Genomic DNA, 26,787 nt, shown 5'->3' with positions numbered 1-26,787 from the left:
TCACATTCACATCATCACGGACAGCATCCTGGACCGCTGCCGCGCACGCGCAGTGGCATTGTTGGGCTCAGGCGGGGCCACTGCGCATGCACAGGAGGGGTCCGATAAACCGGTATACGTCTCCGGTTTGCTAAAAACGTCTACTGCTAAAGCCAGCCACCTCAAATCCGGAGTGACAATGGATGAAGACGCAGCGATTGTATTGCTTTTTTTTTTTCATATGTCATGTGACCTATATTGACCTCACAGCCATCGCTCAGCTGTTGAAACTGAAACCAAAACAATATTAGAGAAAACTACAATTATAAATTATTTGCCAGTTGCAGGCGAATACTACGTAGCGGCGTATGAACAGCAATGTATTACTCATCATTACACAGACACGCACACACACAAAAAAATCTTGCAGCCAAAATTTGCGTCTGCATTGATTTAAGAGTTCACTACTCGTTACACCTGACAAGTAGATTTTGTGACGAACTAGTCGTTCTCCATCTGTTCCTGGATAGATGCTGTATCGGACCAACGATCGCAGTACAAAGTCTTTTGGTAGAGAGTGGGAGACCTGCTGCTTTTCGAGGGGCATAGTTATGCTGACGCGTGCCTTTACAAGCGTGTAGCCGCTGGCGCACTGGCTGAGCGGAGCTGCGCGTGGTCGAGACAGATCTCGTTCTAGCGTAGGTTCGAACCCGGCCTGGGTTCCCTATTTCAACCGGTTCCGCTGAATTCGAGTGTGCGGCAATCAGGCACGGAGCGACGTTGATGGAAACCGATTTTGTCAAAACGGTGCGGCATGCGTGAATTGAAATGAAGTGCGCCGAGCCACAAGCTGCATTGACTCTTCCGGTGTTAGCGACGCTCGGCAACGAACGCGGCGCGTTTGTGTCGGCCATGTTGGCACCTGGCGACCGCGTCATCAGCATGGTCATCGGGGTGGGGTCAGCGCTCACATGCACCCTTGGACACGTCGGGACCTGGTCGGGACGCCTGAAGTGGCGCAAGGGCTATGAGTTCGCCTCACGTCAGTCCTTCCGCTGCTCCGCCGTTGCGATGCATGCGAAAGTGGGCTCTCGGACGGCGCGCGTGTATTCACGCTACAACGGCCCTTTTCCGCAAACCGTACCGCACCAGCTTCCTCGCCGACTTCCCGACAGCTCGGGCTGCGAGGGCCTGAGGGAAAGGGTGACCCGGCCGCGTAGCGTACGGGGCGTTTCGAAAGCGCGGCTGAGACAAAGGCGGGCTGGAAAGTGGGCAAGGAAGAAAACGAGATCGGGCAAGGAGGCCCGAGGGAGAGGAGGCCGGCGGGGGAGGCTCGTGGTTTCGGGCGACGGCGAGTTCGTGAGCGCGGCCGGCACTTGCACGGCGACGGAGCGCCGGTCGAGCCTTGCCGAGTGCGGTCGCGCTTTCTCCCCTGCTGCGAGGCGAGCGACCACGCGGCCGAGCGAAGAAGCCCCCCGGGTTTACCCCCGCGCATGGCGGTCCGCCGATTTCAAGCGAGAAGATCGTCTGGGAGACTGTGAATGGGCTGCGACTCCATGCGGCTAAGAACGACATGGATTGGCGTCAGGTGAGCTGCGATCGCGGTGCTCGACGCCGGCGAACCAGAGAGGTCTCTCGCCGGGCTGCTGCCGCTGCCATCGACGGCAGCTCGCCCCCATAGATACGGGTCTCGCTGAGAAGAGCACGCGAGGTTCACCGAAAGAAAGCGGCGTTCGCTCTTTGTTGGACACCTATTGCAAAGTGTCCAACAAAGAACATTCTCCATAGACATTGCCGGATCGGTGAGCGATCGGCGCAGTCAGTATCCAGTCAGCAAAGGGATTTTCATGTTGGCATGTATGGTACATCCAGTCAAAGGCAGAGTTTTCTCCAAAGAGGTGCCGTGCAAAACCGACTAGCACCGTCATTGAAGTGACCGTTGTCTGCAGCGGCCTGCTGGTGCTATTCATGTTAGCTGAATATACTGGGCGAACTGTCAGGGATAAATGAAAGTAATCTAAAAAAAAAAAGAAAACCGTTTCGGCCCCACAGTTCCCTTACATTATCTGCTAAGGCGCAGCTGTGGCTCAGTCGTTATGGGGCTCGGCTGCTGAGCCGAAGGACGCGGGCTCACTCCTGGCCGCGGCGGTCGCATTGCAATGGGGGCGACATGCTAGGGACTCGTGAACTGTGCCATATCGGTGCACGTTAAGGAACCCCATGTGATTGAAATTATCCGAAACCGTCCACTACGGCGTCCCTCATAGCCTGAGTCACTTTGGGACGTTAAAACCAACTAACCAAACCATTATCTGCATAAAAAGAAAGGGTAAGAACAAATTGTCAGCAAATATTCACATAGCGAATCAAATTGTTTCGATAGCTTGATGATCTTCAAATTTTGGAGCATTCCCACTTGATGTAAACACACTTAGGTGCTATGATTCGAACCCACGATAGCACAGTGCTGTGGGATAGTGCTGCATCATATACCTTTGTACGCTGATGACCATAAAATAAAAATATGAAAATCTTCGGAATTACTGAAAGCCGAGATTCATTCCACTGCGACGAAGCCTAAAAGAAGTGGCCTCACCGGACTTGGCGCGCTGCTCTTCTCCCTCTGCATTCCTCCATAAACGTAAGGAACAATTAGTTGAATGAAATTGATAGGTAGCTTCAAAATAAATGGGAGCAGTCAGTTTTCGCTAAAGTACAAATTTCGTCGTTACTGAAGTAGAAGTGTCATGGGCATTATCCGTCCTAAGGTAGACTATTTAGAACAAGAGAAGTGTTACTTATGGAGTAAACGTTGGTTGAATGCAAATAACACGCTGCTTTTTATATTGCCGATAGCTGTACCTCTCGTGCAAGGGTCTCCACCGGATGACTTTCATGTATTTAGCTGTCGCTGAAATGTTCGCGGGTCCACAGGTCAAATCTTGCAGTGTTTAAAGAATGCTCACATCTGTACAGTTTAGTACAACTGACAAGTGCCACCACCTGGGGACTCTCAAAAGTATATTTCCTCGGCTATGGCGCTGTTATGCTGATTACGGTGTCTATGTTTCGATGCCCAACCATGGCATCCGCCATTGAAACAGAAGTGCAAGACCGCGTGTGAGATTTCATTGCAGTTTATAGAACACGAAGTGATCAAGGTTGATCTGACTCCCTTCACTGTGGCTTGTCTCGCAGTCGGGTGTAGTTTGGGGTAGGTAAAATACTATAATGTGTGTTTTTTCACCGCAATAAGACGTTATCGTGTACTTCTGTTTATTTTTATTTGTGTGTGCATGTGTACGTGCGTGTGTGTGTGTGGGAGGGGGGGTCAAAATTTATTTCGAAGCAGTCACCAAAGCCAATCGTCTGAAATGTCTGAAGGTGCGTGGAAACGAGCATGTTCCGGCAGCGCAACAATATATATATATATATATATATATATATATATATATATATATATATATATATATATATATATATATATATATATATATATATATATACGACGCAGCGGGGTGCATTAGGCCCGGAAGATATGCCACGCGCCTTGGTGCATGTCACGCTTGACTCCATTAAGCCTAGAAGAATTCGAAGTCTGCGTTGTACGCACCTCTTGTCGTTCTTCCTTGTTTATCTGAACGTTGCAGCGATCTAAAATATCCGCACAAAATAAGCAGTAGGATGGCTAATTTCTTACCCAATTATACCAAATATCAGGACTCTGATAAAACTGGACGGAGCGAGGTATATAATTATACTTCAGTTGAGGATATAGGTGCAAAACTTGTCTTCTACTGTTCTCGAAGTAGAAAGAGGCCCGCGTATGGAACTCGTCAGCGGGTATCGCGCGGTGCACATGTCTTGAAAGGAGCGCATGGCACAGCTCCTTTTCCAAAGTCAACGAGCGTTCGTCGACTCTTGGTTTTTCTCTCCCCCTTCCCCACTTTCCCGCCGGGGAGGCAAGGAATGGTTGCACGTTCATTTCTGTCGCTTCATGTTTTCCCTTGCTGTTTCACTTTCACAGAAGTCGCACAAGAGACGCGTATGCTCCGTTTTAGATGTGTACAGGGTGGTTGACATGGCACTTCGCGAATCAACAGAATATTTTTAGCCTCTCGCTACGCAGTGTAAACGGACTATTGACTCCGATGAAAACCTTGTACATATCGACAGGCAACCTCTAAAGACGTCCGCTCTGAACGAAGTTCCAAAAACTGGACATTGTGCAAAAAGAAAGCAGCGTAAAGTGTCAGCGATGATTCGCCATACACTTTCCCGCACTACGAGTAATGGCTGTTTCAAGACGGGCGAGCGAATTCTTTGGCTTTGCTTCGCTTTTTTTTTGTAGAAATAACAGTAATATGGGAGAGACAAAACGATTGGTGTGCCCTGTGCCTTGCACCTGGATGTTTTGAGTGGTACGTGAATCATGAGGTGCAATATACATAGTATGAAAACGACTAATAACAAAAAGGGAGAGGATGCTGTGTTGTCAGATGGAGACGGATTAGTCGTGGCGCAGGATTTCTTGACGTCTCGCTTGTCATCACGAATATTATCTCTTTGGCGCGAAATGAGAATTTTTCTGGTAGCTAGCTCTTGGTTATCAAAGAATTGCAGGCTTTCGCGCAAATTAACGAAAAAATAATTACTTGGGGCCGAATTATTGGAATTCACTAAAGAAACGAAGTGCTCAGGAGGTGTGTTTATTGTACCTTTGGCTTACACCATCGTGCAATTGTGAGCGGGCAGGAGAGAGCAGGGTATGTGAACTCGCAGCAAATGTGCATTTGGTGGCTGCGTAACATTTTTCGTTATGTAGTGCTGATGTGTGTTTATGTGGGACGCACACGCTTTACTGATTGCTTTGGTCTCTGCGGAATCTTTGTATGCCCAACTGACTTAGCCTGAAACTGTCAGGCTATAGTAAGTGCCACTGCTTTTCGGGTTGAATTGTTCAAGGTGTGTCACCACGCAGGTGTATAGTTTTCTTGCTGTTTTTCGGATATCCCATGAGGAAAGGACCGAGGACATCCTGCGGATGGTCAAAATGTGTGCCAATTGGAAACGTCACTGTACAAAACGTTTTTTAGGTAAAATATAATACTCCGCCACTAGTGACAGCATTGAATAGGCTTGGGCGTGTTGGTAATTCATGGTAACTAAAGAAACATAGCGCAAGAACAAAAAGACAACGACGAGACATGACAAGCGCCAATCCTGCCTCGTCGTCGTCGTCTTTTTGTTCCTGCGCTATGTTTCCTTCGTTACTGGTGACAGCGTCTAGTTAGAAACTATCAACTATGATGCGGTATTTGGGAGGGGGGCTGCTTACTAGCTTCATCAGTTAGTAATCATCACATCTGTCATTCTACTTCATACGGTTACTAAGATCGCAGTAACCAGTGTGGCAAATTAATTATTAGTAGCTAGCAATTTCTACGACCTTTTCTCGGCGGAAGCGGTAGCGACAAACATAGCCGGCGCTCGTCGAACGAATTAATGAGGAGTACTGCCGGCCGCTTTCAAACCCGTCGCATGTTCTAGCTGCGCTTTCATTATTCGGGTAGTTTGAGTAGATACCGCGAGCGTGCATGAAATTCACTCGATACCGCCTGCCCGTCTTGCAAGAAAACCAAGGCACAACATTGCGGCAGAAAAATGACAGAAGCGGTAGAAGGTTTCACCAGGGTCAGCGCGGTGGTATAGCTATATACTGTGCTGTTTGTATTGAGGATTTTACGCTGGGAGCTTGATGTAACTGCAGTCTCTGTAAATTGCAAATTCAAGCAGCACACTCCAGTTCCCACCAGATCCACCAGATAGCCTACAAGTAATTCTGGAGTACCTGCAAAAGTGAAGTATATGCTTAGATTTTGGATTTACGGATTTATGGGGTTTAACGCCCCAAAGCGACTCAGGCTATGAGGGACGCCGTAGTGGAGGGCTACGGATAATATCTGCCACCTGGGGTTCTTTGATGTGCACTGACATCGCACAGTATGCACGGGCCTCTAGCATTTCGCCTTCATCGTAATGCGACCGCCGCGGCCAGGATCGAACCCGCGCCTTTCGGGTCAGCAGCCGAGCACCATAACCTCTGGGCAACTGCAGCGGCTTGTGCGCTTAGAAGGTCCCAATGTAAGGAAGTACTACTTTCGTACACACCATAAAAGGCAGGCAGCAGTAATTGCGTACACAAAAGCTTCGCATCTTGTTCTGAGGGCTAATTTAGGATAAATGCAAGTACACGAAGGATGCGTGAACAATTGAATTTTAATGAAAAGGCGCTGATGTTTTGCCAGGTAGAATAAGATAACAATACATTAACCAAGGCTGTTTATTGTTCTGTGAAATGTGCTGTACAAACGAGATCAATTAAATCCTTGACATACTGAACAGCTCCTTTGCATTTTACAATTTTTAGCCTCTTTGCATGCAGAGAGAACATCTCTTAACTCCGAGTAGTACCAGCACTCGTTCTCTGCAGCTACTCCCCCTGCTGTCGGTGCTTGTTCAGCTTATAAATGGAAGACAATAGAAACGTAACCTTCATGACGAACAGACACGACGCATCATATTAAATACGTTTTACAAGTAGCACCCAAAAACTATACTGTTTGCGAAATTATTCTGCTAGTTTTCCAGCTTTTCGAAAATCTAATAAAAAGTTCCGCAACTCTTTGCCGTATGAGGAATAGGGGGTGCACGTGTTCGGCCACAGCCTGGAATGTCCTTCTTTCCAGCGTGTAGTGCTCCCTCTAGACACCGAAAAAGGGCACTGCACGCCGTCAGCGCGTTGATTACGTTTTGAGAACAGGCCATATAGGCAGGAAAAACTAGCTTTCCTGCGTCTATTTGGCAGGTTTGAAACTCGTTTTCGTCTTCTCGGAAAACTTGCCTTTTCATGCATTTTCCTAACGGGCTACCGTGAGCGCTGACATGTTGCGTCACCTGCGGGCGGTCACCCAAGAAGAGCTTCGTGGTGGGGGCGCTGCTATCGTTGCGGAAAACAGAAAAGACGGACACCTCTTAACGCGTGTTGAGAGTATACCACACGCAAGCTATCGTCTAGCTCCAAATAACGCTGAAATCTGAGCAGTAACTCGGTAATAGGGTCTTGAGCTAGCCCATGTCACCCGTCCATTATTACGGCACGCACTACTGAGTATGGCGCTGGGTTCAACTCGAATAGACATGCGCCGGGTTTCGGAGGCCCGGGACGTCGCAGGCAAAGCTAGTGGGTATTGTGGAGGCGACCGAGGTGCAAGGGGTCGCTTCTTCGGCTCCCGACACCCTTCGAGTGAGCGCGCCTGCCACGCTCACCTTTGTGGTCACACGTTGGCTCTTTCATCCTTCGCCGCCAACCGCTATGAAACCGGCATAAAAATTGGGTCTGCTGCTTCATCGTCTTGTCTCGTTGTCTGGTGCCTTGGCTGGCTTCCAGACACTCCAGAGGGCCGCTGACGAGACGAAGTGTGACCAGTTCTGGCACCCACAATTCCCGAAGTACGCAGGAGGGAGCCTGCCGGTTCGCGACGCGTGTCAGCTTACGCATTGCGAAGGGCACCGTGTCTCGCTTTTATCGGCGGTGGTGCTGGATTCTGCTCCTGTGTCTATAAATGGCTCATGTACCGATGTCTTCGAAATGGGGAAAATGTACCGTTACCACGTTGGCTAGTTGAAGACTAAGTGCCGGAGCGCACATTCCGAGATTTTGGTTACGGATTCTAACTGTGGTCCGTCTTATTTTTTCGTGGCATTCAGTTTACTATCTTTCAGAGAACTAATGGAAAAACTTCGAGGTCATTCTACACGCAACCAGGTTTCGCTTCGCGTGTGGCACCCGGTTCCTGCTGAAATCACGCATTGTGCAAGACATTCAAGCGGGCACGTGTGCTATCCACTTCATTCCCTCCTCCGCCGCTGACCTCTCCTTGGCGGCTGCTTACTGAGCTTCGCGGTGACATTTGCGAAATAGCATGAACAGGGTCGAGTGCATCGTCGTTAGCAATGAACCTGCTTTGCTGATTTTACAGATATTTTCGCTGATGAGGCAAGAAAATTGCTTTTCTGATAAAAATTATAGAGTAAAATCTTTGCTCTACCCTTTCCGCTCTTTTACTTACATGACATCTCAGTTTATGAGGCTAGACTAAGTTCAAGTTTTTGTGGGGGATCCGCGCGAAGTAAGACATGTCATCCATCCAGTGTCATCAATTAAATGTGCTGGGACAATCACCCAATTGGGTGATGCTGGACAGTTCGACTGGGGTAGCCGATCGAATACTACAAGAAGACGTTTGGCTAATAACCTAGAAGTTCGTGCTGGAGGAGCAAAATTTCTTTGCGGCAGGCATATTCACGAAAAACGGCAATCGCTGTAAGAAAAAAAAAAACCTAGCGTTTTACAATTTCAGATGCATTAAAAAAAGAAACAGATATAGAGATATGAGAAGCGGGCCGTTTTGTTAATTAAAGCTAGTTCTGTTTGTTGCAAACGCGTCAGATAAGAACACCTCGGCCCGCTTAAGCTGGCATTCGAATCAACGCCGCACCTTACCTGCTAACTTTGGTGCGCGTTGCGCTCTTTGCTATAGCGCCCTATAGACTCTTCAGAGAGCTACGATCGTGAGCAGAAAGACGACCAACGTTCATCGACGTAAGCGTCCCGCTGACGCCAGACTTTGCTGCCTTACTGTGTGCAGCGTTGAGTTCCTATTAGGAAACCACGTCACGCTCATAAAAGCGCTTGGCAACGCAGTTTTCAGGGAACACGACTGCTGGGACAGAGTGTCGTAGTTTCCTCTCCCTGGACGAGGCACTAATATATTTTCAAGAAACACCGCAACGACTGCAAAACCGATTTGCCATTTTGCAAAAAAAAAAAAAGTATTAATAAAGGCCATGTATGAAAGGCTGCATCACTGGAATGTTTCAATAAAGTTTTGTTTCTGATACGCTTTGTGCAGCTTGTGACGTCCAAGTTACTTTTATTTTCAAAATCCCATAAAGAAAGGCAAAGGCAATCGCATGCTTCATATTCATTTAGTACATGCCGTCTTCATACCTTGCGATCTTGATTTCCTAAGATTCTTTAAAATTGCGTCCTGCACATTTCACGCGCCAGCTAGGTGCGTTCGACAGCTAGCATCGCTGAATTATTTTTTTATATAATGCTAAATTGTGTTTATATTCTGTTTTCAGCGCAAATGATGGTGCACGTTATCAACTTCCGAAAACATGCTACCGTCAACTGCAATACGTGAAAATCGAGGTTTGTGCGCTTTCCAGGCTGTTATACGACGTTTTTGTGTGCTTGTGTATCTTTCGCTAGTCCATGCGACAAGGAGTAGCTGTCGCGCATTTCCGGACCGCCACTATCTCTCGGAAAAGGAAAATTAAAGAAAGGAGGTGGGCGGTCTCGCGTTGTTGATGGCACCGATCGTCGCTGATCGTCTCTGATGTCATGAGGCACACAAACAGCGGTGACGTCATCCCGTTTACGTTTCGGCGCCCTTTCGTGAAGAACACGTTGAAACGCTAGAGGCCCATATGTACTGGGCGGTGTCAGCGCACGTTAGAATTCCAGTGAAACAGCGCAACGGCACAAGGCCAGAGGACAAGAAAGGACGATACACAGCGCTGACTAACAACAGAATGTTTATTCAGTAAGCCATGCTTATAAAGGCGCCAGGGACACTGAAAAAACAGAAAAACAGAAAAAACACACAAAGAACCGTGACAGATATCCCTCCAACCAGGCACGTATATGATAACACAAGACTAACACGTGTGCAAAAATTCATGTTCTTTCTGCAAGATAGTGACAGAAGGGGTGCTTACGCACCTCTGACCCAGCTTCAAGATCTCAGACGCTTCGATAACTTGTCTAGTCAGCTGATCTTTGTGTCTATCAACAATTCTGCTTTTGTCATACAGAGGCTGGCACGAACAATCACGACAGTGAACACCAATGTGGCGGGCAGCGTTCTTGACATCATTTTTGTGCTCCCTCAGCCTATCGTTCAAACAACGACCAGTTTGTCCAACATATGAACCACCACAACTCAAAGGGATCGAATAAACCAGATTCTCTACGCACTTCACACATTTTACCTCATGCTTTTTTGTGCAGATGGGTTCACCTTCATTTGACTTTTTGGGGCCATTTACACGCGCGCACAGACTTCTCAATTTCACAGGAGCTGAAAAGACAACATCTACTCCGGCTCTCTTACCTATTCTTTTCAAATTATGCGATACAACATGAATGTAGGGTATCACAGACACATTTTTTCTTCTGGTACTATGGTCGACAGCGGCGGAAAGTTTTAACTTTTTCAGCATCCCCTCCGCTACAGCTGCTAAGACGTTGAGGGGGTATCCTGCAGTAACGAGCCTCTGAACCTGATAATAAAAACTATGGGCAGTCCTGTGGGTGCAAGATTTTTTCATGGCGTTACTGAAGCAAGACGCTATAATGCCCCTTTTTACGAGCTTCGAATGAGAGGAACTATACGGAAGCAACGACTTTTTGCTCCTAGGTTCAAAAGACCAGCACATATGTGCAACAGTGAAGTACAGGGTCAAGTCAAGAAATTTTATGCAGTCATCAACAGGTACTTCGTGTGTCACTTCAAGAGGCGCGAGGACTTCAGAAAAAACTGAAAGAATGGCATTAACTTCTTGATCAAAATTCACCGCATCGGATTTTATCAGAATCAGGTAGTCATCTACAAAACGGAAAACTTTTTCAGCATTTGAGCTAATGAGACGATTTTCAAGGGTCCTGTCTAGCATGGCTAAGTAAAAATCGCTGAGCAATGGAGCAATGCACGCTCCTATGCATATCCCTTTCTTTTGAACAAAAACACGCCCATCAAATTCACCGTAAGTGGAATCAAGGTATGTTTGTAAGAGGGCCAAGAAGTTTTGTACGGAGATGCCGGAGGCATTCTGAAAAGCAACAGCTCCGTACCTGTCAATTACTTCACTCATGCACGCTAGCAGTTCTTCATGTGGGATAGAATAATACAAGTCTTTGACGTCAATTGAGAAGGCACGCAACCGTTTGTCCTGGTAATTCTTCAAAAAGTCAATTACATCGTCCGATTTTTTCACTTGATAAGGGTCGTTAATAGTTAAGAGAGCTAAGTTCTTTTGTAAAAACTTCCCCAAACACTTTTGCCACGCACCATTCTCCGAAATAATTACACGTAAAGGCATACCTAATCTATGAGTTCTTGCTGTAAAAAACATGCTCAGGCTCATTTTTTTGCACTTATCTATCGAGGAGCACAGGGCTTCTAAATTGAGCTTCTTGCACAATTTTTTTGCCTTCGTTTTGGCTTTTACAAGGCAGGCAGTACCGCGCTCATTAAAAACCGAGTGAACCGCACCCCCCGCTTTTTGATTAAAACAATCCTTGGGGAATACCGCAAAACCCCCTTCCTTATCCGCGGTTAACAAAACCAAAGAATGATTCCGAAGGTAACTGACAGTTTTGGTAATCGGGAGGTTTTTTGGTCGAGGCCTTGGCCGCAACACCAAGTCCACCCCGTCCGAAAGGCATCTACTAGCCTCCGGTTCTTTTGCTTGTCGGGAAACCCGTCTTACCATTGCCAGTTGCTCGGAAGGCTTCATCTTTGGCTCAACCGCGAACTTTGGGCCAAGACGTAGGACGCGCTGAACGTCCTCCTGAAGAGGAACACCTTCTGGGTTATGGACTTCGTTGAGCGTCACTGCCGGTTTCTTGGTATGGTGTTAGTCGCCTCATCAGCAGCACAACAGAGTTCCTGTGGCAACAGCAGCTTTCGCTACTGCTAGGCGCGCCTTTGAACCCAGCGCCGAGCAATATCGATTCCACATCTCGTACTGTTTTCGCTTGCTAACTTATGCAGGCCTTCGCGATTGTTTGTACAGAAGACCAAAGCGCGAGTGACACAGGGTGTCCGAGAATTGTTTACGGACCAGATAACTGCGAACGGTAGAAATATGTTCGGGGAAGAAAAGAAGTCGGCGGACAACGTCGCTAAAATACCGGCAGATCGAAGTAGAAGCGCTCTCGATGCCTACAAGTGAGGAAAAGCCCGGTAAAGGTCGAGTTGGCGGGGCTATTGTTGATGAAATCTTTTCTGCCTAAATTGCTCAACTTACGGCTGACAGGCGCTCACATTTTACAAGGAGGCTCACGTTTCCTTCCTGGCGGTGTCTTGCAACTTCGTTGCCTCTCTGAAGAGGGATCAGCGTCGATGTTTCGCATGCTGTAGCCGCTTCGCAGCTAGGGCAAATTGCAGTGTGCATCGCTTGCCTTCGGATCGCATCTTTTGAGAAGAAAAAAAAAGAAGGGGAATGCTTCGTAAACGCGCAAATTTCTAGTGCTTGTTCTGGCATAGAGGTTAAAGAGTAACAGCAAATGCTGTTTTCTGGCACTTGTTCACTCATCTATAGCTTGATCGTGTTTGTCTTTTTTTTTTATTTCATCGCGCCTCAACATACACTAGGGCGCATTCTGGCGGCGTGTTGCATGCATGGCGCGGAACGGGCGACGAGGAAAGTAGCGCCTGATGAAAATTACATTGTCTCCATAACTTATGCTTACCGAGGCTTTTGTTTGCACCTATCGGCCGAGAGTACGTATCACCCCTTTTCGCTAACACTTACGTAATCTTCGCTCGAATGTCAGTCGCCTTTATGTCAGTTGCGTAATTTCGTACAGTCGCCAGTAATAAATATTAGCACAAATCACTGGCGATCAGAAGTGGTATATCTCACCACGCGGCGCTGCGGTCCGTAGAATGTTGACACGAAATGGAGAAAGCGAACTAGAAAATTGACAAGCAAATATCTGGACAGCAGTAAGGGGGCAAATCAGCAATTATCGGTTAAGAAAAAGGTTAAAGAAACAGAGAGAGCTTTGTGGAAAACAGGGATGCTGACGAAATCGGCACTAGAAACATACCGGACCTTTAAACAGGAAATTGTCAAAGAAAATATCTATGATAATTGTAGGGGAAGTTCTTTGTTGTTTGAGGCCAGGACTGGAGTTTTGCGGACTAAGACGTATAGAGTCAGGTACCAGGAGATAGACACTTTGTGCATTGCGTGCGGAGAGGAGGAGGAAACGGCTGAACACTTGATACTCTTCTGTAAAGGGCTTCACCCTACAGTGGAAGGCAGCGGGGCTGACTTACCCAAGGCATTGGGGTTTAGGGATAGTGAAGGGAAAGTGGATTTTAAGAGGTTAGAAGTAACCAAGCGAAGGTTATCTGATTGGTGGCTAAAAGCAAGACAGGAGTAAAATTTCACAAGACATGGCTAGGTGGCTTGAGCCACCGCCCGATGTAAAGTGTTCAGCCGTATCCATCCATCCATCCATCCATCCTGCCTATCGGGCCGTTTCCATATTTGCAGCATGGGGGGGGGGGGGGGGGGGGGGGTGACGGCAGGAAGTAAGCTTTACCAAGCTTGCCACCTCCCGAGCGTCGAAGTGCCGACCTACGGGACTGTACATGCGGCATTTATTTTGGCTCCGTTATCATGAGCAAAGATGGCTTCTTTTTTTTTTATGTCTGTGATGGTTGTCGAAAGGAACTCGCGGGAACAATTGATGACAGTGCTGCTTTTAGCCAGTATTGCACAATCTAACAAACAGATAGACTATTTTTTCAATGCAACTAATTCACACAAGTCACTTTTTTGGGAAAGTGTAGTTACAATATTCCGCACAAAGGATACCAGGCGATGACTCGTACAGCTGTCTTTTTTCGCTAGTCGCTTTTTCATTAACCCCCATATATTTTCAATTATATTAATATCTCCTCTCTTGGGAGGCCATGGCAGCTCCTGGATGCAGAGCTGTTCAAGCAGTTGCCGCACCCGCCTTAGAAAAAAAAAAACGATTACACGCTGAAAGCGAGCATTCGTTTCGTGTTTGCATCAAAGTAATAACAGTGAAAAATGCGCTAGAGAACATTTAATAAAGCAAGAGGCAAGATTCTGTCAGTTTTATATCGCATTTAGTGTATAAAATCACATGGAAACAATTGGTCCTTGCGAAAAAGTGACTTTGTTTTCTTTATAGTGCATTGCTAAAACAGGGGGAAGAGGTTCATTTAGGAAAAACAAACGTTTATTATTTCAGTGAAATCGAAACCAAGGCAAATATGCTGGCGGTATGTTCACTTTTGCACCTCGCCTTTTCCACGTCTACTCACCCTTGCTTTATGCGCGTTTCTGCCAGATATGACCGGCTTATCAGCGTAGCCTTGTTTCGCTCTTCACTCTAGTCAGTTGTAGTTCACACTTGCGATAGAAATACAATCCATTTTGCAGACACTATCTCGGCGTGACATAACCTCAATTAAAACGTTGTTATACCTGCGCGTGTGTCGTGCTGAAAGACGAAGCACCCATCAGTGAACAGTCTATCTAAAACGAAAAGGAGAAGGTCATCTTGAATAATTTCGTGGGAAGCAGCAGTCAGCGTTCCCTCGGCCCTGATCAGTGACCCGATCCCCTGGTGTGTAACGCAACCCCACACGTTAATGGAGCGACGCCCGCTGGATGCGACGGCCTGCGCGAACTGTGGGTCATACCTGCAAAAAATAGATACGACTATGCAATTTGTCTGAGAAAAGCTGAGCACCTATTGCCCAAAACCTCTCGTTAGACTCGAGTGAAAGATTGCAATTTTTATTAACTTAAGCATACTCATTCATAACCCTAAGTGTTGAAGACTAGAATGCTACACCTAAGTGAACCCAGATGAACTGTTAGCGATGAAACCGTGGTTAAAAATATCTGCCGCATATAATGCAATTCACTTGAAAAGGAGCACTAACCATAGTCACTGGCCAGATCACTTTCTACCCCTCGAGTAACTGCAGATAAAAAGGATTGCCGTGCACCTACCGAGCGCCAACCGGTCTCCAGACGCGCCGCTGCTGGTCCCACTTCGTGGAGAAAGTCGGCTGATCTGAGATTATGACTACCCTCCAATATTCTGCAGTCCAAGTGAGGTAGCTTGTGGCAAAGTCGAGACAGAGTCGTTTGTGATGTGCAGTAAGAAGTGGCCTCCGACAAGCGACGAGGCTATACAGTCCGGCTGACCGAAGGCGTCTCCTGATAGCCCAAAAAGAGACTCCCTGGAGGCCGAGCTCCTGCTGTATCTCGGCATTGGTAATTTGAGCGCTGCAGAAGGCGGCGGGAATGATCAGCGGATCTTGCTCCTCGGCTAGGGCTCTAGGACGTCAGCTACGCTCCGCGTCGCCAATCCTCTCTTCTTCTAGGAAGGCACGCACAACGCGGGTTACCGTCCCTACTGCGCACCCTAACTCGGACGCAATGCTTGTCCGTGACCTGCCTTCGGGGTCTAATGTCAGAATTTCCGCTCTTGTAGCGAAGTTGACGCGCGGCATGTCTTTTTTGCTTCTGGCGAGATTCGTAGGGCGTGGATCTATTTTATAACACCTGTTATCGCCCATCGCGAACATGGTAAACGATATCATCGTTTATCTTCGCGTGGTCTATCGCTTAGGCAACATCCAACAAACCATCTTATTTCAGGCAATTGTTTCCTCTTCTTTCATAGTCATCCTTCCGCAGCGCGACTGAGGCTGCTCGCCAAAATAACTGGCAAACAAGCAAAAAAACAAACTATCCTATTCTCCACCAGTTGCCTGCGGGAGCAAGGCTGTATTAAATAAAAAGAGAGGCCGAGACAGAAAAATAAATTTTGCTGGGCCGTGACAGCCCGCTGAACTCCCCTAATACTGTAGAATGGGAACGGCCCGGCACTCTCGATATCAGCCTCTTCGTCACCCGCAGCGCCACGCGTTGTCAATCCGGCGCTCCGGTGTTCCGTCATGTGTGCTAGTCTTTTTTACTCGCGGCTGTACGACTGAAGAAAACGGTTCTTGTTCGCGTGAATGTTATTTGGGGTGCCAGTGAAACGATCTTTTTGGGAACCGTGGCTGATAACGCTCCTTGAAAAAGCGAGTCGACATTGGGGCTTGCTTGAATTGTCTTCTTAGCCCCCCCCCCCCCCCCCCCTCGCACTCTTTGCGAAGTGCCAAAAAGAAAATAATACTCTGCCGCAGGAAGCCAGGGTTTCTGTCATCCACAGCTGCCTCCCTGGTGCCGTCGGAGAGACTGCGACTAGTCTCTGCGCTTGTGCAACCGCCAAAGTGGCGAACATTTGTGATGATGCGCGCGAGGTTTCTCGCCCAGGTTGCAAGCTCGTAATGCAACGCTTCAGAGCTGCAATGTCGTCTGGTGCTCACAGTCCTTTTACCTGTCTTGCTTTCAGGTTAGAGCTAGCAGTGGAGAAACCAGAATGGACAGTAGGCGAAAATGGAGCGAGAAAGAGGATGAGTGTGAGAGTCCGTAACAGAGACTAAGATTGACTTTTTTGCGGACCTCTTCATATGATGTCGGCAGTCGAGCTCCTTTTGCAGCATAAAGTGCCGAGAACATCTGGAATGACTTGGAAGTTGATCAGGTCCCGGGTCTGATATGACGTAAGTGGATTAAGCAAACATGGTTGCAAGGTGTGAACGCCGCCACGAAAACTGGGTGGTCACCGTATTCCGGCGTTGCGATGAGCAGGCTTCGTTTCTCATAATTCATGGAAATATCCTTCAGTGATGTAGGATCGTGAAAGTACAGTCGTGCCCCGTTAATATGGACGCTCTGGTTCCCGAGTTAGTTAGTTATATTGATCTTAATGGCGCAAAAGCAACTGAGGCTATGATTCACCAAACACACGGTTAGAGCTTTTGTTAAAGGTTACGCTTTTTATATCTAAAGTTTGTTTAAAACATTGGCTTCTCTGAGAAACTTAAAAATGCTTGAAAAATCAACCAGTGCTTGATCTCCTAAAACTAACATGGGGTGTAGTGGGATGTGTTCACTGTAGAATGTTGTGAAGTATTTTTTCCTCAGTTGTTCCAGTTTTGTGCATACAATTAAAATGTGGTTTACCGTGAGTTCATCGCCACACATTTCGCAGAGAGGTTTGTCTTTTTTTGTCAGTAAGAAGTTGTGTGTAAAGTGTGTGTGTCCAATGCGTAGTCGACACAAAATAACTTCTGTAAAATGCTCCTGATGTTTACATGATCTCCATTCTCCCAAAACGGGTTTTATAGAATGTAGTTTGTTGTCTGTCTGTTCGTCCCATGCAATCTGCCACTTATTTCTGAGTTTACTGTGCAGTAATTTCGAAAAATTCCTCTGGTATGCTAACTTGTTATATATGACCAATTCGAGCTTGTGCTGCGCAAGCATCTGCTCTCTCATTACCTAAAATTCGGACATTGCTAGGGACCTAGCAGAATATAATGTTATGTTTTTGCTTTGTGATTTTAACTATGTTATGTATGATTTTTCCTATTATGGGTTCAGCAGCATTTGTAGGGTGCAGCGCTTGTAGCATACTCAGTGAATCGGTGTAAATGATGCTATTTTTATGTTTTGTTTTACTATTTGTTTACGGCTACGAGGATGGCATAACACTCCGCAGTAAATATCGATGCATACTGTGGCAATCGTATCATTTTTTTAGTTTTTTCCTTGAATTACTGCACTTCCGACATGACTTTCTGTTTTTGAGCCATCAGTGTAAAGTTCAGTGTAGGTGTCATATTTTTCTTGTAGTGCAAAGAACTCTTGCAGTATGTGCTCGTGTGGCATTTCCTCTTTGTTTACGTGTGTCAGTGTGAAGTCGCACACCGAAGGGAGGCTGTACCATGATGGCAGATATTCATGTCTTTGTGCAATATTCGGCAGGGCGTCCAGCACTGCTAACTCTTCACATTTATCCTCAAAGCGCATTATTAGTGGCCTGATAAAATGTGGCTTATTATTGAATACTCTTCTCGATGGGCACTTGGTAACAATGGGATAGCAGAGATGTTTAGGAAGAGAACGGGTTTTTAGGATGTACTTGCATGTAAGTGTGACTCTTCTATCCTCTAGTGTGGGCTCATTAGCTTCAACATAAAGACTATTTACCGGGGATGTTCTATATGCTCCAGTTGATAGGCGCAAACCAAGATTATGAACAGGGTCCAGTCGTTTCAAGTAGGATGCTCTTGCCGAACCATATACCACGCACCCGTAGTCCAGCTTGGAGCGCACCAAAGAGCGATATATTTGCAATAGGCATGCTCTATCGGACCCCCACCGTTTTCGCGAGAGTACCTTTAATACATTGAGGGCTTGGGATGCTTTCTTTCTAAGGGTGTTAATGTGTGGTATAAATGTAAGTTTCTTGTCAAAAGTGACGCCTAAAAATTTATGTTCTTGTTTGATTGGCAGTGTGGTTTGATTCAAGCACAGGTTGGGATCGACCTATAGGCCTCGTCGTAATGAGCACAGAACAGCTACTGTTTTCTGAGAAGAGAACTTGAATCCATTTTTCTCTGCCCAAGCAGCCAGTTTATTTATTGTGATTTGTATTTGTCTCTCGCAGGACAGCATGCTGGAAGAAGTGTATGCTATCTGTAGGTCATCTACATAAACTGAATACATTACGGACTTTGGTATTACTTTGGCTAAAGAATTCATTTTTACTATGAAGAGTGTCGTACTTAAAATGCATCCCTGGGGTACGCCATTCTCTTGGGTGAATGTCATTGACAGAGCTGCTCCTAGACGGACTCTGAATGTGCGGTTAGTCAAGAAGTAGTTCAAGCAGGTTCAGCATCCTGCCGCGGATCCCTAGCTCTGCTAGGTCATGTAGGATGCCGAACTTCCACGTGGTATCATAGGCCTTCTCCAAGTCGAAGAAGACCCCGATTGTCCATTGTCCGAAGAACAAGTTTGTTTCCATATTAACGAGGCGTAAATACTTTGGAAAGGTTTGGTTCCCAGGAAAATTGTCCATAAATACCAGTTGTTCATATTAAAGGGAGTCGTATTAACAAGACACGACTTTGATCGATTACTGTGTTTAGTCGGCATAAAACTCTTTCAGGCTTCGTGCGTGTGCCACTTTATTGTGTCGTCACGCCTCGTTAATATGGACTTTTTGGTGCCCAAGGAAATGTGTCTACAAAGCGAGTCGTCCGTAATAGCGAATCATGGCGCAAAACAAAAACAAATATAAAAAACAAAGACGCTTTATGATAAAGGACTTCTTTTGAGCGCACAGCGGCGGCCAGTTAATTCAATAGAAAGCGGGCAATCTTGGAAGCTCCAGGTGCATTTTTCTGCGCGCCATTATCTTTAAAATCATACGGTGTCCGTATATAGGTTGAATCAAGTATGAAGCAGCTATAGAGCATTTCGCTGGTGTTCTGCACTCAAAATATAGCGGACGGAGCATCTGGTAGAGGCACTCGGCATTTTGTTCTCATCGCTGTCCATATTAACTTGACAAGAGAGAAAGAGGAACGGGAAGGCAGGGAGGTTAATTAGGCCGCGCCCATTATGCTACCCTGCACGTGAGGAGGGGAACGTAGGGAGGGATAAAAAGGAGAGAGAAGAAAGGTAGACCTTACCCTGTTAACGGGACAAAAATACATGAGTCCCAATGGACTCCGTACATTTTCACCCTGTCCATTGTCCGAACAGCGAATTTCCATACTCACGATGCGTAACTACACTGCAAAACTTTGGTCCCCACAAAAAAATGTCCACAATTCGAGTCGTCCGTATTAACAAGGGTCGTATTAACAAGGCACGGCTGTTTTTTATAGGCTCATCAGATACATAGGCACCGACGAGAATAAAGAAAGCGGAAGTTCGTGCGCAGTTTCAGCGAAAGATTGTTGCGCCACCTTTTATCAGTAAAGGGGAGGGTTGATCGAATCTACATCAAGCAGGTGGTTCATAAAATCGAAGGCTCCTAAAGAAATAAATATTGCACAAATAATGTTGTCTGGAGTCTTCCTGGGCGGCTTGCAGTTTATGAAAATGCCATGTCCAACATTCTTGGTCGAAAATTTTGAAAATCGGAAAATTGTAAGATACTCTTATGGAAAAATTGAAAGTAATGGTCCTTTCTTCAGACACGCAAAACCTTTCTTTTAAAGCGTTTCCATCGATCGCATCGAACAGTCAAGACTGCCATAGAAAACCAACGGCGAACGTTTTTAACGATAGCAAGATCGCTAACAGAAAAAAAAAACACAAGACTGCCGTCCGGTGATGTGCGGATATATTGATTTTATAGTGAAATCTTCCGTTATATGAAAAAAAAATGCTTTCATAAACGGCTTCCCGCTCAAAAAAAAAAAAATGTCCGGAATTGTTGGGCTAGTGTGAGGGAAACACTATTGGGGCCTTTTCAATTAATAGCATATGAGTGGCTATGCAAACGCATTTATGGTGCAGGTGTGGGACCCCGTAAATCTTACCTCACTCGTCTTTCATCACTTGATCATATATTGTAGCTCCCCCTATGCCTCCATTGGCGTTCTTTATCTATTTCATTTGTTAGTCTTCTAGCGTCTTTAGTTTAATCTATTCAGCGTCCATAGCTTTCTTACTTGCACTGGTCTTATGGAGAGATAATTCACATCTCCGACTTTTTGCGCTATTTCTGAGCGCTTTGTTTACGGAGTTTGTGGCTTTATTCTAAAGCCGTTATATAAACAAGGAGTGAAAGCTCAAGCATGAAGCATTTTTTTTTTCTAGGAGAGAAGGTGAACCCTACCTTATTTCGTGCTACATATTGACTAAACAGTTCATTTAGGCGTTTGACACTCACGCTCCTTAACTTTATTGCACGTAATTATGATTGCTCTTGCACAGATTAACTAGAATATAAGGATTCGAATTCTTTTCTTTATTCTCCACTACCATTATTAATAATTTTCCACCACCACCGAGCGAGTATGAGCTCTTGGGTTCAGTGCGTAGTCATAGCGGTTGCGTTACGACAATGAAGGCGTGCAAAAGCGTCAACATTTAATAAGGGTCACGTTAGAGGAGCTGTCACGCTTAAAAAAAAGTGTTAACTTATGCAACTCCGCGTTTACCAAACTATGGAACTTCGCGCGTCGCTCTGCAGATTGCAGCAGCATGGGGAAGCATGCAAGAACGAAGTGCGAAACACAGTACTCTCTGCAGTAATTCCTGCTGCTTCAGCGTGGCCCCTTTAATCACACGTTCAGGCAACGGAGATAAAAACTGCCGGCTTTCCAAACACGCGGCCTGTGTGAGCCTGCCCTATCATGGGAGTGCAATCTGTTTACGAGCAACGCCTACCACCTTCGGGACGTGCGAATTCAGTGACTCCCTTTAAAATGTGACGGATCGGTATTTGATGCGCGGCTGTGAACAATAAGGCTGGTAGCTCTCAAACTTCCGTTCTGGCTGAGCACGTGTACTTGTTCCTATGGCGCCCATAATCGCAAGTCATCCATCACTGACCAGTGAGTGAGTTGTTTAGGCGCGCGTCGTGGATGAGCACGTTCAATTACTTGTGCACAAAAAAAAAGATAGTTGAACGGTTGCAACGCATTTGCCCGTTTGTTTTTGACTTTGCGCTCACGCGAAATTGTAATTTGGTCGGCACACCCCCGCGCAGTACGCCTGTGGTTTCTCTTGCTGCACAGAGCTTCCACAAAATGCAGACTTCCTTTCACTCGAGAAGAGTTATTGTTGCGGGCGGTTCTCTAGATAGCTGGACATTGTGTTAGCGCCGTCAGAAGTAAGTGCTTTCTCGTAAATGAAATTATGCAGAGATAAACGCTAGACAGCACTACAGCATTTTTGTCCTTTCAAAGGGTACTTTTTGTGCATGCAGATGGTACACGATGCACATTGCGCCATCAAAAGCGGTGCTTCTGATTTATGTCTGAGAGATGTTTCCTTTTATTTTTCATGGCTAAGTGAGATTTCAAACCGTTCGTGATCATGTCACTTATTAGTCGGAAAGCTTGCAATTTATTTTGGTTTAAAGGCCGTCTATAAAATTTACCAAGCATGTGCGGCCATAGTAACGAAGAATACAGTATACAAGTTAGCTGCAAGAAGCCAGTGAAGAATAAGATAATGGGTATAATGACAGCACCATCATTGATTTTAAAATACTGCGGTTGCAGATTTGCCCTGTTATATCAAAATATCGGTCCTAACGGATACGTTACCGATCAGCGTCTACATCCGTGCAGCCAAATTCTTTTGTAATGCCGCGTCATTATCACATAGCCTGCCGGAAGTTGGCCGCTATACATCATCAAAGGAAGAGCGTAAGTATCTGTTTTGCGTGAAAGAGCATAATGCGTGTAGTTCTCTCCTTAGGCATACTGTTTGTTTTCAAACCTTGGTTCCCATCGCAAATTTTGTGACAGCCCTATAGATTGCAGTGATATTCGTTTTTTATTGCGGTTACAAACCAGTATTTCGTTGTTTTTTTTTCGGCCATTGAGGCGTCGGCGCTGGTAAAACTGTGATTGTACTTTGTGAAACTTTCCCGGGTTGTAAGTTGCCCGAGAACACGACCAGCCTTTGTGTGCCAAGGCAGACGTTTCGCCACGGTGATTTACCGCGGGTTATAAAGTCCGCGAGTGACTATTACTTTTACCCCCTTCTCGCTAGATCTCCTGCGCCGGCGCCTCTTCCTGTGCTCATTCCCGCGTCGCCCAGACGCCGACCTGCGCGGGCCAGTCGCCGCCGTTTTCTCTTTGTTCTTCCCTGCCGACGGCGCGGCGGGCTGACGCAACAACCCCGCAGCAGCAGCCTTCGGGCGCCGCTGCTGCAACTCATGGTTACAAACAAGGGCTCCGCGCTTGTCGGGCGCGTGCGACGTGGCCATAAAACCCATCAGGTGTCTTCATCGGCCGGCGCCTTTTTCTGGGTCACGGACGGGCCCCGCTGACCCGGCCCGTGTCCCTCCGTGCGCACGCTTCCGATGCGCGCCGCGACAGCGCACCCCCGGCGGCGCAGCGGTCGCCGATCAGCTCGCGATCGACGACGACGACAACGCGTCCGGCTGTGCAAAGCGAGGACACGACGGGGAGCGCGCTGTTGATAGATCATCGCGGCTGCCGGCCTCATTGGCATGCACGCGGCATCAGGCCGCCGACGGTCCTCCGGCAGCCAGCGTGACAGCCGGAGACGCCGGTAGCCCCTTGGTGGTCCCTGAGGACTTTCGCCTTGGACGCGCAGATAGCGGCGCCCGATAAGCGGCCCCGGCTTTCCCGCCACGCGAGGGCCGACGTCACCTCAGCTCCCGAGATGGGACGCCGATTGGCCGAGCCGCGCGACCTTCCCGACAAAGTGCGCCGTTGTGGTCGACGCGGGACCGCTTTCCCCGCAGCCCCCCCTTCCATCTTTTGGAATGGAGTGTCGTGAGACAATGCCAACTCTCAGAGGAATGTAAAAACTCGCTTTTTCATGGACACTGGCTGCGCAGCTTTAAATATGCACGAAATATGCAGAAGGTGCTCCCCGTGTCTATATCTGAGGTGCCATCGACGGTACTTGGCTTAGCGCTCAAAAGGAAGCCGTGGCGGGTTTCCGGACCGGGACTAGAGCTAGGCAGTTCCAAGAAGAAAGCCGCCGCTCCCAGGGTAAGAGGCGGCGTACGCTGACTTACTTAACGGCCCTTCTAATATTTTGCATTCATCTAACGGCAATTCTTTTTGCTGCTCGCAACTGCAGCGATAATGCAGCGATCTCAGAGTGCTCTACTTTGCCTTCTGTGGTGCGGGAGAATGTGCAGACCTGACTTTGTGCCATTCGTAGCTCCATCTTTCACGTGCGAGAGTGCGTGGCGTCTTCACAGCTGCGTTCTACGCCCTCTCCTGTTTTCACATCAGCGTATACCGCTACCGCTAAGCTCTATTTCTAATCATATACTTGCTTAGTTCGGCCTTTTGTTTACTGCACCATTCAGCTGGCCGTTGGATAGGATTTATGGACGCGAGCTCGAAACAAAGCTTCCGCGCTAGGGTGCAATAAGCCATATACGTGAACTGCATCCGACCTCGCGTGTACCGCCCCTCCCGTGCGCTGCCCTCTGGCGCGCTTGGTGCCTGCAGCCCTTGGCAAGTTCCCTGTCGAGGGCTGAGAACGGAATTTCGTCTTCTTCCAATTCAAATCTGGAAGTGCATGAATCAGTGGCTGGACCTTGGTTCACCGCTCTTCATTCATTGCTCCCGCTTCTTTCGACGTCCTCCACGTTTTTTTTTTTCTTGCCAGATGTCACGGGATGCCCCGTCTATATTCGAGGACGTGGGCCAGTTCGAGGGCTCGCGTATTACGACTCCGCCTGCGAATCGGATCGGGCTTAGCGCAGGGTGATCCTTCCTCTAGAGCAGGGGCCTTTCCCACGAGAGCCAAAATGATATGTGTAAGCATCTTGATTCGCTTACCTCTGCGTAGCGCAGCACGGTGCGGCGTCATCGCCTTCGTCCCGTTTCCGGCTTTGAGGAGTACGTGCGCCTCGGGCTCGGGGGTGAAAAGCACGTTGCCACTTCTAGCTTCCTGATACATCTGGAGCTTTGCGCGCTGAATGTTTTGGGAATACTCGATATCTCTAAATATAGCCGACCTGGAATCTTGTCCCCATGTTAGTGCTGTCTGCTTGAATAAAATTTAATTGCTCTTTTTTTTTCGGTGTATTAGAGAGATGAGATCACCAGGGCTGATAATAAAAATTCAACAAAACTAGCGCCTGGAACAGAAAAGAATACAGGAAAATGAAGTGAGGAGATGGAAAATGCGGAAAGCAAGAAAATAATCGGCGATTTTTTAATACCACCCAGCAGATGCGACGAAAGTCGACGCACTATTCGACTGGGCCTTCGACTACGCTTCTTGCATGGCCGACGGTGGAGACGGCGCATGAGCGGTTGCGTTCGCTTGTTTAGTACGAGCTATGATTCTGATAGCAGCTGTTCAGGAGATGAGACATTTTCTACACGGAAGGCAGCTTCCCAGTAAAAATAACGAGCGGTAACGGAACTTAGGAAAAGAAATTCGCCAGCAAAGACTGTACAAGCCTCTAGTTCGCTGCAAACTGTTTTACTGCCATTTACTGGCAGTTTCCAAAGTTATCTTCATTTTCGCGATGCCGAGACAAGGTGCATTCAGCAGCCCGTGGAAAGAGCCTTCTCTGAACCGTGCATGCGTGACGCGGTCAAACGTTTCCTGGAAGGAAACTGTTGTCAGGATCATTTTTATACCGGATAACTACGGAACTGACTTCTAAAGAGCAACCTTGCTTATTCTAATCCCGCTGAGAGATATACAATGCACTCGGGGAACAGATTAAAATACAACAAAGTTTGAAAGCCAGCCACACTTACGATTTAATGATCATATGAGTACGTTTTGTTTGCCCGATTTCTTCAGTTTCGAACACGTTTCTTTTGCGTTTCATCGCAACGCTTTCTCAAAGCAGTTTATTGAAACGAACTTCTCAAATTACCCCTAGCGGAAATGCGCGTTATGCGCAAAAAGAATGAATGACGCCCACTGCCTGCGGGACTGCAACGACGTAGTGTGCCAGGGACGTGGCCGTGCAGGTCAGCGGCCGCCAGGGACAAAGACCGGGGAGAATTTTTGGCTTCGCTGCTGAGTGCCCGGCGAGGCGGTGCCAGATGAGCGGCCCTTATCGGACTCCGGGCCGCTTACAAGTGGCAATTACTGCGACACGGCTCCCTGGTTATCCGAGCCCCTGGATGGGGGGTGCTCCTTCAGTTGCGCCATCACTCGTTTCCCGCGCTAGGAAACGGCGCTCTTCCGCGACGTTGGAATCCCACGTCGGTGCGCGTCGGCGCCACGTTTGGCTGCCGCGCTCCTGCAGACGAGGGGCCGCCACTTTCACAAAGGCGCCGACGCCGGAGCCCACACTTTGCACGACTACCCTCGCACGCGTGTTCGTGTTCCAGACTCGTTTCAGCGCAGCCGTGCCTCGAGTTTCGCATGCTGAGGAGTTTTTTTATCGCTTCTTGGTGAATCTTTAGCGCGCGGTGGCCGGTTGTCACTGAAAAAGCAACTATTATACCACGTAAGCATTCTTGTATCAGCACGGTGAGAGGACGGATGAATTAAAATAAAAATGTCGAAGGCCTGTTGCAGGAGATAGTATGTTCAACAAGCTCATCATGTGTGTTTTCCGAAAGGCAGCCCGCCTAAGGAAAGTCTGAATCAACGGCAGCATTTCCTTCACCCTTGGGAGCACTGGCGCAGACAGACAGAGCGATTAACTATACAAAATAAAGAGTGGGGAAAAGTCATACTTGCTCCTGCGGCTAACCATCGGTGCGTCCTATGGCGGCTCCGACGTTTGTGGCACAGCTATAGAATATACGGCAGCCGCATGAGCGGGCAGTCCGCATCTGCAGAGGTTGTCGGCTTTCAATGCCGACAGGGCGCGCCGTGGAGCGTCGCACCGCTTTGGGCCTCTGCGATATGCGAAGGGCATCGCACCGCGTCGTGGCTGGAGGAATTCCCGCCCCAAACGACGTTGCAGCTCCTTGGAAATCTCGACGCTAACGGCGTAAGCCGTTTGCGTCGACGCCGTTTCAAGCGCCTCGACTCTGGAAGGCTTACAGCAACTAAAATAACGCTCCGACGCAGGAAGAAATGGAAAAAAATCGAGGAAATCAGTCCCCCCCCAAGACAGCATCCCTCGCGTACTTGCTGGTCATGCTCTGCGTTCCGCCTAGCAGACACAACATCCGCGAAAAAAATCCAAGGACTTCGCGAGGCCAGCCGTGCTACAACAATAAAGACGGTACCCGCTTCGAGCCGCGCCCACGTCTGGCTTGGTCCCTGCACTTGAGCGCGTAACACCACTCTCATCGCCCCTGTGCGGAAGGGTAGTGGCTCACACGTTCCTGT

General features: G+C 47.6%; 1 protein-coding gene across 1 annotated transcript in view; it reads left to right on the top strand.

Annotated features, from left to right (window-relative positions):
• Window positions 1-1,309: 1,309 nt before the first annotated feature.
• Window positions 1,310-26,787, top strand: part of LOC144114510 (protein spaetzle 3-like) — a 78,287-nt gene continuing 52,809 nt past the window's right edge. Inside the window, exon 1 of the mRNA XM_077648303.1 lies at window positions 1,310-1,567. Within this exon, the coding sequence (XP_077504429.1) occupies window positions 1,553-1,567 (15 nt within the window). The 5' untranslated portion in view covers window positions 1,310-1,552. The remainder of the gene's footprint in view (window positions 1,568-26,787) is intronic.

This window comes from Amblyomma americanum, chromosome 1 (assembly GCF_052857255.1).
Source record: "Amblyomma americanum isolate KBUSLIRL-KWMA chromosome 1, ASM5285725v1, whole genome shotgun sequence".
Classification (NCBI taxonomy): Eukaryota; Metazoa; Arthropoda; class Arachnida; order Ixodida; family Ixodidae; genus Amblyomma; species Amblyomma americanum.
This window is presented reverse-complemented; position numbering and strand designations above follow the sequence as displayed.